At 34.7% G+C, this 13,684-nt stretch overlaps 1 protein-coding gene across 2 annotated transcripts in view; it reads right to left on the bottom strand.

The window, feature by feature from the left end:
• The window catches only part of Atp8b4 (ATPase phospholipid transporting 8B4 (putative)), a 260,993-nt gene that overhangs the window by 78,273 nt on the left and 169,036 nt on the right, over positions 1–13,684 (bottom strand). For both annotated transcript variants that reach the window (XM_078049629.1, XM_005316551.4), the window contains exons 12-14: positions 11,887–12,083; positions 3,910–4,118; positions 479–522 (exon numbers count right to left, since the gene is read on the bottom strand). In XM_078049629.1, the coding sequence (XP_077905755.1) occupies positions 479–522; positions 3,910–4,118; positions 11,887–12,083 (450 nt within the window). The remainder of the gene's footprint in view (positions 1–478; positions 523–3,909; positions 4,119–11,886; positions 12,084–13,684) is intronic.

The raw sequence follows: 13,684 nt of genomic DNA, 5'->3' as shown, positions 1-13,684 counted from the left end.
TCTCTACTAGCAAAATATTGAAAATATTTGAAACTTCCTTTAGTGTTTCCTTACGTAAATTGTGGGACATCAATACAACAGAATATCATTTGGCCCTTAAAAGAATATGTGCTTTTCAAAAACTGATCCAAAAAGATCTCAAAGACATGTATTATTGAAAAACAAAGTTGAAGAACAAAGTATCCATTACACTACCCCCTATGTAAAAAATGGGGAAATACATTTGCTTGTATATACATATATATTTCTAAAATAATTTTAATAATGAAAACATTAAAAAAAATTTAAAAGCAGAGAGAACTCTGTGGTTGGGGGACCTAGAAGTGAAGAAATTTAGAACCACGTGGATCTATTTTATAATGTTATGCTTCAAGATCTCATCTGGTAATAGTGGAAATCAGACTTCTAGGAACTTATATTTTAAAAACACATACAATTTGAAATTAAAACTAAGAATGAAATTTTATCTCTTCCTTACCTTAGTTATTTCTTTCTTACGCTCCACATCATCATGTACTTCTCCTGCCAAAATAAAAATTGAGAAATAAAAGTAAATAAAATTGAAACTAGATTTACATATTTAAATAATACACTTACTTATTCAAGCACAATTTACTGGATGGCAGTATAATTCAAAATAGGAATCTTTGTACCCTTGAAAATGGGAATTAATGCAGAGAGGTACTCAGGTAGCCCAAGAACTAAAGTGAAGTAGACATTAAAACAAAATATAAAGTTGGAATCATGTTTGTCTGCAAATTTTGTCATTTCATTGTTACAATGTCTCTAATGCTTGAAAGAGACAATTTTTGTCTTCCATATTACCCCCCACTGTCAGAAAAACTAAAATGAAATCTTAGCCAGAACAAGCGCCTTAGGTATAGAGCTTAATGAGTACATATTTTCCTATCTGATCCCACCCCCTCCCTCTCTCTTTTTTCCTGCCTGGAACCCAGGGGCGCTTAACAATAGAGACACATCCCCAGGCCTTTCTTTAAATTTTTGAGACAGGGTCCTGCTAAGTTGTTTAGAACCTCACTAAATTGCTGAGACTATCCTAGAATTTGTGCTCCTCCTGCCTCAGCCTCCCAAGTCACTGGGAATGCAAGCAAGTGTCACTGTGCCTGGCTTTCTGTCTCAGTTTCAAGCCAGTTATATTGGTGAATATCATGGTCAAATTAGCACGTAAGCTTTAAAAAAAGTCAGTGCCTCATAGGCAGAGAACATAACCACCTTTGTGCCAGAAACTTAAGGATAAATGTCTTCTTAGTATAAAATTGATTATAGATGTTAGAAAATGCAGGACACTTATAATAGAAAATAAAATTCACTAAGCCCCATCACCCAGAGATAATCATGATTTGCAGGGGTTTTGGGGTGTGTATGTGTGTGTGTGTGTGTGTGTGTGTGTGTGTGTGTGTGTACACACACATATATATAATCATATTGTTTTTAATTTATGGTTCTTGCTGTTTATCATGCAAAGTATGAGAATTTCTTCTATAATTAAAAGTTCTTTGTGGATCTATTTCAAAGGGTCAAATAATAACCCATTGTTATATTTTAGTATGATTTATTTTACCTTTTTCCCTACTGTGGAGCATTTTTGATTTTTCCAACTTTTCCTTGGTATTTGAAAGTTTAATACCATTTATAAGGATTTTATTTCTTGCAATAATAATAATGAATTACCTGCATTAACCTTATACCAGCCACTTATATTGTCAATAATACTTATAACAAACTTTCAAGATGAAAATTTCCATTCCTGTTATATGGGTGAGGAAACTGCATTGCAGAGTTCAAAATGACAGACTAAATTAAAACTAAAAAGTCAGCATGGTAGGTTTTTGAACCCAAGTTTCTCTCTTTGCACTACACAATACTGTGATCACAAAACACTCCACAAATAGTTATTGATTGTTTCTCTGGGGCCCAAGTCTGGATCTGGAATGCTGAGCTCTTGCTGTGCATAATAAGCCCAGCCAAGCACCTGGAATTTAAATCTCAAACTCACTGTGGTTATGTTCTTGTCATTACCACATATGTACTCACTATACTAAAATGATGGGGAAAAAAAAGAAGAAGAAGAAAAAGAAGAAGAAGAAAATCTGTGTCTTTGTGTTAAATGATTCCCCTGCAGAAAGCCCATGTATAGGGCTAGTGATGAAAATGAGGAAAAATTAAAGTCTAAGAGGTAATATTTTTGATCTAGAAAAAGAAGGTTTAGACAAAGCAGAGTGGAATATCAAATTTTCCCAAGGCCAAGATCTATGACATAAATAAGCCCAAGTTGTAAGAAAATAAGAAAAAGTGATTCTGAAGCCTTCTGGGACCACTTTAGTGAGAATATATTTTATTGGCCCTATAAGTGCATTATAAATAATAATGGCAAATAGATTAGGGGGTCTAAAGAGGTTACTTAAGTTTTTCAGTTACTTTCCTGCATTTTATGATGGAAATTTCAAGTTATCATGGGATTTATAAATTTGGAGAGCTGCAAAGATCTTGAGATATACACCTGTGAAAGCTAAGGGCCTTCTCTAAAACCAGTCATGCTGAAATAAGCATCATTATGAAGGAATCTTGGTCCACATGATTGATAATTTCTTCTAAGATTGCCTCTTAGAAATAATCAATATGTAAGAAAAGAATAAAAAAGAACCCCCAATTTCAAAATACCTCTAATACTCTAAATATTTCCTATTTAAATGAGCCCACTATTTGGATTAAGGCAGTATTTTTAGAAAGCCTCTAAAATAACGTCAAAGAAAATATTTTTTTTTGTTTTTTTTTTAAATTTTTTGTAGTTGTAGATGCCTTTATTTTATTTATTTTTATGTGATGCTAAGGATGGAATCCCGTGCCTCACACATGCTAGGCAAGCGCTCTGCCACTGAGCTACAGTCCCAGCCCAAAGAAAGTTTTATGGAAAGGTTCTGTGCCATTTGCCAGTCATTATGACACTGACACAGTGCAGCTGAGGATTTGAGAAAGTCTGGGTGGGAAAGCATCTTGTCCACTACCAGAGAAGAAAGGAGAGAAAGCTGGGGTAGATGAGAGCTGCAGGAGCCACGGTGACCGTGGATTATGGCAATGGGCATAACAGAGAGTAGTCAAAAGGCAGCAGGGTGCAGACAACAACTTCCTGTATTTCTTGGTTTTTTTCAGGGTCAAATCTTGCTTTAAAATATTGGGCAATGGATGAAGTTTCCCATCAGGAGACAAAGGAAAAGTTTCCCTTACTTGGATTTTCTGAACTTTCCGAGAATACAACAAAAGGTTCCACTGAGCTCTGTGCTCTAGGCAGAAGGATGTTTGCTAACTGGCCATCCTCAGGTAAAAAGAGCCCCAAATAAATATAATTTTTGAAAACCCAAGTACAAAGCATTTATCCTGATGAAAGTATACAAACAGGAAGTTAGATTGATGAAGTAGCTTTTCCGGCCAAACAAGGTAGCCCTGTGAAGTATGAATTCTCAGGGAATGAATAATAAATTCTCATGAACACATTTACTAATGTCAATCCCAGATCTGATAGCAAGCAAACATAAAATACTGCTTTACCAAGATAAACAAAGCTGCAAACTTGTCCTCCCTGGGATGTGGGCCTATTAGAACCCTACAGAGCAGGATCACCCAAATTAAGGACGGAATAGAATTTTGGAGAGTATCATTTCTAAGCCCCTCTCCATCCAAGTTCCATCTAAATTATTCAAAATTTATCCAGTAACTTTTTACTGAGTGTTTATTACATGTCAAGTGGTACTGGTGGTTCCCTTATTAATAATAAAGCCAGTGATGGTTTCAGAGGGTATTTTTTTCCTTTTAATTTTAAAAAGGTTGTTACTTGTTAATTTAATGAACATTAACAATATCACTAAAAAAAGGGGGAACTATTTCTCTTACCATAAATCTTCCCATTGATGGAACATTTTTTAAAAGTCATGATGTTTTGAGTGAGAGTACCCGTTTTGTCAGAGAATATGTACTCAATCTGGCCCAGCTCCTCATTGAGTGTGGTTGTCCGAGCTTCAGCAGGCGTTGCTTTCCCAGAGTAATACATCTTCCGGTCCCAGTTTATAAAATAACTGTGTCCCAGACGAATTACTTCCACACTGTGGTCCATTAAAATGGAAAAAAAAAGAAAAAGAAAAAAGAAATGCTCCATCAATTTTGGAACATGCAAAGCTTTGCCAGAGTAAGAAGTCTGCCAAAGTCCTCAGAGTTTAGAAGAAAATGTGATGCTCTGTCCCTAGGTCCTAGTGATCTTCTAAAGCATCTCAGCAGAAAAACTGTTCATAAACTCAAGTTTCTAAGTCATTTCCTTGCAGCACCATAAAACAATAAGGACGACTGAGCAAAAGCCTTAGGGAACGATTCAGGTTCTCTATTTACATTAAACAAGCCCAGTGGAGATTTCTGTGTAACATTAGAAAGTTTACATCTCCTCCTATATTTTAGAGGAAACTAATTATTATTAAAGATGTTTGTCATATGTTGAGTCTAAAGAAATGTGTTCTGTCCAATACACTGATATGGTTTCATTTTGCCAAAAGAAGTAAAAAGTTACATCCTCATGAAGCACTAAACAAACCATAACAAGTATTGAGTGAAAGGTGAACTGTTATATTACTAATCTATCCATTTACTAGCAAAAGAGCATTGCTTCATGTTCTAGAGATGATATACAACTTCCAAATTCCAGAAATGAAACTTCTGTGGCCAAGAGCAAGAACTCTTCCAATGTTTGTCACAGATAATGTCAAACTGATTTCCCAAAAGGCTATAACAATATAGGCATCTACCATTAGATTATGGAGAATTATCTTTTACTACACATCAATTCAAACAGCAACTCATTACATTTTATTGCCATTTATTTTCTCATCAGCAAGCTGAGCACTTTTTTCAAATTTTATTGGCTGACTGTATTTCTTCTTGGAACTATCTAATTTTATCTGCCTATTTCATTTTTTTCCTATTCTGATATTAGTGTATTTCTTATTAGTTTATAAGAATTACAAAGACATTAAAGCTGTTAGATCTTCATCAAAAAACAGTGCAAACAAGTATTATACCCAATTTAATAATGTTTTTAATAATGTTTCAGTTTTTCATTTAATGTTTTCTCTTTTTTATTAAAAAAGGACTAAACTTTATTGACAAACTGCTGCAGACATTTTTACATAAGTTTAAGCTACCAATTTAGGCAGACTTAACATGTAGCATTTAATCTTTATAGAACAAAATGGGAAGATGGTACAAATCCAATTAGGACTTTAAATTATGTACAAAGTGGATTTTGATTGTTTTCTCTTTTTAATCAATCAAAATTTTATAGTTATTCTTTGGAGGTTTTTGCTTAAATAGGCCTTCCCTGTTCAGAGATTGCCTATATAGACATCTGCATTTTTCTTCTAGTTTATACTGAACTTTTTTCCATATTTAATTATTTATCCCATTAGGAATCCAGTAATTAAGGAGCTAATTTCAATTTTTCCATACAGAAAGATTTTTTTAATCACTACTTGTTGGGCAGCTAGACCTTTGCTTATTAAGTTAGAATGCTTCTTACAACACATATAAACTATTTTATTCACTAGAATCTGGTTTATGATTTCAGTTTTGTTAATTGATGTCACTTAATCTATCTTTTGTTTTCATTATTGTAAATTTATAAAACCCAACACTACCTGGGAAGAGATAAAAGCAACTTTGTTTTCTTTCTTTTCAAAAATTCTTTGCTGTAATCACTCATTTTCTTCCTGGTAGAATCAATGCATTCATCTAAATAAACTTTTTTTGTTTGAAGTGCTGGGGTTCAAACACAGGGCCTTGCACATTCAAGACAAGCTCTTTACACTGAGCCCAGCCCTCTAAATAAACTTTAAAATCAATATATCAGTTTTCCTAGAAAATTTATTTGGGATTATTTTTTTTCTTAGGTCTATATTAAAATTTTTCATTATTTGAAAAGCACTGATCTTCATAAAACTAAATACAACTTCAAGAAATAAAAATCCAGCAATTAGAATTTTTAAAGTACCTCTGTCAGTAACGAGTCTTAGTTTGTTTTGTTTTGCTTTGTTTTACACATAGGTCCACTCCATGGCTTTATAAATGTGTTCTTGGACATAATATCTTTTTATTGATAGGTTTTTAAATTACTGTTGGCCTGAAGGAAAACTTTTAATTTTAAAAAACATTGCTCACATAAACAAGTACTTAACTGAATTATCATACTAAGAGTTGCATTAATTATTATTTTGATTTTCTAGTTTTATAGTCATTATACATGACTTTTTTCTAATAGGTTTATTGCAGTTGCTGCTTTATGTCTTACTTTGTTCATTGATATTGGAGTTCATGTCTTTGCACATTAACAAGGGCATTCAGAAGAACATGAAATAGTAATGGTAGTTGCAAAGACTAATAGCTTATTTGTGAAATTTCTGCTCTTAGTGGAAATTAAGTTTTATAGTTTTCTCATCTATAAACCAAGAAAGTTAGACTAGATGACACCAAGACCTTCTGATCATTAAACTCTATGCTTCAAGTTCTAAAACCACATTTTCCTTTCTAAACGGGTATAGTGCCCATTCATTTTTAACTATTTGAATGACAACACTTTTTCTCCTAAACTAAAATCACACTATGACTATATAGAATCATATAAAGATAAATAAGTCATACTCATAATAAATGCATACATGTATTTGTGCATATATTTTCATGTATGGTTTACTCTTCTGTATATCCCACCCCCTGCCTACTTTGTAAGTTCCTGGCTAGCTGGTTTGATTCAGCTTTGTTTTCTTTATTTCTCCCTCTCAAAAAGCATTAACACTCCTTTAACAGGCCAGCGGCATCGTGTTGCTGTCACAGGTGATCAGTCAGTGTTGATGAGTAAATCCTGGCCCTTTGGTCTCCAATTTCACCAATAGGACATTAAGACTTGAAAAGTTAAAGTGACTAACCTAAGATCACACAAATAATTACCCACAGAGCCAAGACTGGAATTCCAGTATCTGGTAAAGCCAATGTGAACTTGGCTCCAAGAATGATATTATATAGGAATTTCCCCTTATATGAGGTTTCACTTTTCATAGTTCCAGTTGCCAAAGTTTACTGCATCTAAACATATTAAATGAAAAATTCCAGAAATAAACTATGTTTTAAATTGTGAACTGATATGAGTAGCACAATGAAATCTCACACCATGCTGCTCTTTCCCACCTGAGATTTGGCTCATCCCCTGTCTAGTATGTCCAGATTGTATACACTACCCACTCAGTTACCTCAGAACCATCTTGGTTATCAGATTGACTATTGTGGCATTACAACACTTGGTTCAAGTGACCTTTACGTCTTAGTCTAATGCTATGTCACAGCCCTGCATCACTCATCTCACTTCATCTCATCATGTGGATATTGTATCATCTCACATGAAGGCTGAGTACAGTACAAGAAGATAATTGAGAAAGAACATAGTCACATAACTTTCATTATAGTATATGATTATAATTTTATGTTGTATTATTAATCTCTTACTGTGCCTAATTTATAAATTAAACCTTATCATACATATGTATGTATAGTACAGAAAAAAAATGGGACTATATAGGATTTAGTACCATCTGCATGGAGGGGTCATGGAACATATGCCCTGAGAAAAAGGGTGTCTGCTCTTCACAAGTCATTTGAAGTCTGCAATTATCTGAAAGTATGTTAGCTCCCTATAAACTCAGAGCAAAATGAACATAAGAGAATTTGGATCTTCCCTGGTGTGGTATAAGCCAATGGAAGTATTCAAAATTCATTTGAATTCCTAGAGCTTAAAATAGCCTGTAGAGAAGATGGGGACCTTTTAGTTTGGGAAAAGAGGATTTAGGAGAGTCACCATGGAACATGCACACTTCCTTTTACAAAAGCAAAGAAAAGGAGACAAATGTTCCAACTTAGCAAAATTAGACGGCTTTGTGTTTTCTGCCTGACCACTTAGAGGGCAGGACTTAGGATTCCACCCATTCTAAGGCAAAAGAAGCTACAGGGAAATGAGTTCCTATTGCTTCAGAAAGAACACTCAAAACTAATTCCTTGGAAGAACAATAACTGCATTTCCTAAAACGATGTATTTTTTTAAAAACCTGTCTGGGTACATCTTAAAACAAACAAACCAAGCATAGAAATGTCCTTGAAAATAAATGTCTCTGCTCACCTGGAATTGTTAAACATTCAAAGTAAATTATGAGCTTTTGTCCTCAAGTAACACAGAGCACTAGTTTCATCTCTGTACCTACTCAAAAGCCTAATGGGATCTTTTGCAGAAGGCCCTCATCCCTCCAAATGGATACCTGAGAGTTCTCTTTTTCTATGCCTAAGTCTTTAGAACCAAATAACTTGAAATTTCTTGGAATACTTTCCTCCTCAAAATGAGAATCACTGTTCTCTTTGGTAAGAGAAAAGCTCACTTTTAATCTCCATCAGTTCTATTCTTTACCAACAAGTAAAGAACCCTAGCCTCTTTCTTTTTTTTTCCTCTTCATGTCTTCACTGATCATTCACAGGTTAGGAACAGGGGAAAACACAATACCAGCTGTCAGAAAACTTGAATTTGGATCTTGGTTCTCCCCGAAGCTAGCTCCATAATCCTGAACAAATCATGTCATTTGTGAAAGAAGTTAGGCAATAGCTACTTCTTAAAATTATTGGGAAGCATAAATTAGATGAGGTATGTGAAAGTACTGTATACAAAATATTTTAAGAAAAAGATGCCCATAGAGTTAGAAGATATAATATTCCTATTACAAAACATCAGTGAGCAACTTTGAAAATTATAAAAAGCAATGCATGAGAAAGTAGTTTTAAACAATATCATATACTTTTTTAAATAATAAAGTGTGTGTGTGGGATACTACCTATAGAGCAGAGATGAACTCATAAATTAATTATTTTAATCCACTCATTTTATAGAATAGCACATGTGTGACAGACATTCTGAAGCACAGAAAAGCCAAGTGCTTTCTTTAGGGTCACGCAGTTATTATTTGCAGTGTGAAGACTAGAAACTGGGTTTGGACTAATATAGACAGATTTTCTGTCGACCACCACACATTAGAAGTAAAAAGAATGCTAACCTGAGAATGTAGCCTTGGTCTCTAAAAATATCAATTTTTCAAATCATTAAGTGAAAAATACCAATGCACTTCAAAGAAAGAATGTATACAAAAATACAGTTTCTTCATAAGGACATATGAAACTGCACATGTGCAGATGGTAAGCCACCATGTACATTTATTATTCATTTAGGACATAAAAGGAAAGCTATAAAAGTTGACCATAGCTCTTCTGGCAAAGAGCAGGATTTACTACAGACTCTATAATTGGATTCAAGCATGAGAGGTCCTCAGAATCAAAGATGAGCCAGTAGGATACAGTTTAAATAGAGCCCACTCCAACCACAACCCCAGAGGGCCCAAAGCAATTTGTGGTGTTATGGCCTCATGCCACAACTTCAAGTCAATTTCCCACAACTTGACATTTCAGTTTCCTGACCACTATCCAAAACAAGGGAGATTTTGTGCATTCAACTTCCCTTGCCTCATCATAGCTAGGTTTTTGGAAAGAGAGAAAAAGAGTCTAGTAAAAATTAGTGGGGATTTCAAGCTGGTGATTTTGTGTATTGTTAAAGTACTGATGATGAGAAGTGTTAAACAAACAAGCTCTATCTTGGCTCCACTAACTTTGGGACTGTCTGGATTAGTTTAATAGGATCAGGATCAAGCCTGTCTCAGGTATAGACTCCAGAGCTAACTTCTCAGTCTTATCAAGAATGCATACACACTAATACATGTGTGTGCATGTACATGTGCATAGAAAGTGTGTGTGTGTGTGTGTGTGTGTGTGTGTGTGTGTGTGTGTGTGTCCATGGAGAGAGACAGAGACCATTTAGCTTTAGTTTGTGGGATTAAATCTAGAAATGAGAGATCAAGATACAAGAGGAACTATAATTCATAGCTTTTATATAAAAAGGGGCAAGCACTACCTACTATGTGTTAACCCATTTATTGTACTCATTTATAGTTACCAATAGAAAATAGAAAAATTAATATTCATAATAGCTGCGATTCTGGCTGGAGTGAGATGAAATCTTAGAGTGGTTTTGATTTACATTTCTCTAATTGCCAGAGATATTGAACAGTTTTTCATATATTTGTTGATTGATTGTATATCATCTTCTGAGGAGTGTCTGTTAAGTTACTTGGGCATTTATTGATTAGGTTATTTGTTTTAGGGGGGTTTTTTTGGTATTAAGATTTTTGAATTCTTCATATACCCTAGAGATTAGTGCTCTATCTGATGTGCATGTGGTAAAAATTTGCTCCCATTCTGTAGGCTCTCTATTTTCTTCACTGATTGTTTCTTTTGCTGAGAAGAAGCTTTTTAGTTTGAATCTATCCCATTAATTGATTCTTGATTTTAATTCTTGCACTTTATAGGAGTCTTATTAAGGAAGTCATGGCCTAATACAGCATGATGGAGATTTGGGCCTACTATGGCAGCTATTAAGAATACAAATACCAATAAATGTTGGCAAGGATATGGGGAAAAGGCACATTCATACATTGCTGGTGGGATTGCAAATTGGTATAGCCAATATGGAAAAAGTGTGGAGATTCCTTGAAAAACTGGGAATGGAACCACCATTTGACCCAGCTATCCCACTCCTTGGTTTATACCCAAAGGACTTAAAAACAGCACACTACAGTGTTGCAGTCACATCAATGTTTATAGAAGCACAATTCACAATAGCTAAATTGTGAACCAACCTAGATGCCCTTCAGTAGATGAATGGATAAATAAAATGTGGTATATATACACAATAGAATATTACTCAGCAATAAAAGAGAATAAAATCATGGCATTTGCAGGTAAATGGATGGATTTGGAGAATATAATGCTAAGTAAAGTAAGCCAATCCCCCCCCCCAAAAAAAAATGCCGAATGTTTTTTCTGATATGAGGATGCTGATTCATAATGGGGTTGGGAGGGGTGCATCATGAGAGGAATGAAGGAACTTTAGATAGGGCAAAGGGGAGGGAAGGCAAGAGAGGGAGCATGGGGGTAGGAAAGACAGTGGAATGAGACAGACATCATTACCCTAAGTACATGTATGAAAACACGAATGGTGTGACTCTACTCTGTGTTCAACCAGAGACATGAAAAATTGTGCTCTATTTGTGTAATATGAATTGAATTACATTCTGCTGTCATATATAAAAAAATTAGAATAAATAAAAGAAAAACTAATATTCATTAAACTTTTACAATATGCCAGGCATTATTCTAAGAGCTTTACAGGCATTGACTCACTCCTCATCCAATCCTATGAAACATTCCTCCATTTTTGAAATGAGAAAACTGAGGCATCAGAAGTTGAAGTTACTTGATCAATGTTATGGAGCTAGTAGGTGGTAGAACTGGACCTGAATGCAGGTATGTGGAGCCAAACTCGTGGTGGAAAGGTACCATCTCTATAAATCTCCTCAAAGGTTCTTTTTCTTACCCCAAAGCCACTCAATTCTTGCTCAGGTTGCAGTTCCATGAAATTACATCCTAGTCCATAGATTCCAAAGAAAAACATTACCAAGAAACCAAATCAAATCAAGAATAAAATAAAATGCATTTATTGTAATTTGAAAATGTAAAAGTTAAACAGATTAAACAGCTTAGTTGCCTCATTTGTAACAGATGTAGCAGATCATAAGCAGTTAGAGCAAGCCATCTACCTCGATGCTGTAATTTTAAAACAAACAAAAGTGATTATGTGAAACAAAGGCTTTAAATAAAATGTCTTCATTAAAGTATAAATGCTCATCTTACCTCACATATAATGAAATGGGTACAACAGTATTGAGAATAATAATGTAGGACCAGAAGGTTAAGAATCCTGAGAAAACAGAGCTCTTCTCTCCTTCGCTCCAAAATAGGAAAGTTCTGAATTGGCCCCCAACTTGATTCTCCCAGATTGAATTTCCTATTGCAAGAATAATTCCCAAGCATACCAGAAACCCAAAAATCTGCAATAAGAATAGAAGTCTGGTTAAGGTTAACTTGAACCCAAAACTAGTCATATCATCCTAATCTAATTATACTCCTAACTCTAAGAAATTATCCTTTGAAAAATCAAATTATGCAAACCTTTTCTTACTTCCCCATTAATCATATGAATAAAATTTAACATTTTTATGTCAAGAACATGACTAAATAGTTGACATACATTTTTTCATTTCATTCCCCCAGGCCCTCTGAGATAGAAACAGTCATTATTCACACTTAACAAATTGAAAATATGATACACGCACAAAAAAAAACATAAGTGCAGAAAGACTACAAACTTGCCCTCAGTCACATAACTAAGTTCACACCCTCAATCTGTGATGCATACACATATTTTCATGGGTCAGTGAAGGAGACCATTTGCTCTGATTTGACCTGGATTGCCCTAGTTTACATCTACTGTCCAGGTGTAGTATTACTCTTGTTCCCTTTTGCCTTCAAAAGTATCCTGCTTGGATGATAAATTATATGGTCTTCCCAGTATAAAAGCAAAGGGAAAAATATATATATCAGTGATTAAAAAACTGCTTCCAATGTTCATCAAGTCCACTTCACGTCTGGCTGCATAATCCTTAAGATCACCAAGAAATACAAGAATTAATTAAAATACTTCATGACATGTTCACTTTCCATTTGAGATTAAACAAACGTGGGAAGCAACCTGAAATATTTTAGCAGACTCTTATCTGGTTATTAGTTTCAAGACTGGAAAAACAAAGTCAATCTGTAGTGAGACCAAAATTTCAGTCATGGAATGGAAGGACATAAGCTCAGTGAATGTGATAAAATCTGAGTAGAAAAAGGTGTTCAGAGGACTTTGTCCTAAGTGTCACCCTATGTTGGAACTGAGACCAAGCCCTGTTGAGGGGAGGGTAGTGCTGGAGATTAGGAATGCATTCCCTTCTATTTCCTTTTTCCTCCAAGAAATAATAGTCATCATAAATTCTAGAGATGTTTTCTTCTTTATTCTCTCATGAATAAAATAAGGGCATAAGAAGAAAAGTTATGGAAAACCTTATTTAGGGCAGAATTGTGAATCCCCCATATCCTACTATCTGGTACCTGTATCACACTATACTCTTTTCTGTTAATGATTGAAAATAATTTCAAAAATTTCAAGGGGAAAAAGAATTCACAGCAGATAGAGAACTATGGCCAAGTTTAGGTGTCTCTGTGAAGGAGGACAACTGGGACTTGGGCCTTAGAGACTTCATAAGTAGAACCAGCTACCTAATTTTTAGGGCCTAGTGTCAGGTGAAAATGTAGTCCCAAATTATTAAGAATTTCTAAAGAGCAACAGTTGATCAATAAAACAAGGCCTTTCTGAGTTGGGGCCCTTTGTAGCTACACAGGTCACACGCCTGTGAAGCTGGCCTTGTCCATAACTATGCAGAGAGGGTGTAAGCAAAGGTAAGACAGCACAAGCACAGAAAGTGCACCAAACTACCTTTAAATTATGTTTTGTTTTTCTTTTTTATTTTATTTTAGTGGTTATATATGATAGTAGAAGCCATTTTAATAAAGTTATATGCATAAGATATATCTTATTCTAATTAGGACC

The sequence above is a fragment of the Ictidomys tridecemlineatus genome, chromosome 5, assembly GCF_052094955.1.
Source record: "Ictidomys tridecemlineatus isolate mIctTri1 chromosome 5, mIctTri1.hap1, whole genome shotgun sequence".
Taxonomy (NCBI): domain Eukaryota; kingdom Metazoa; phylum Chordata; class Mammalia; order Rodentia; family Sciuridae; genus Ictidomys; species Ictidomys tridecemlineatus.
The sequence above is the reverse complement of the archived record's forward strand: the minus strand, read 5'-3'. Positions and strand labels throughout refer to the sequence as shown.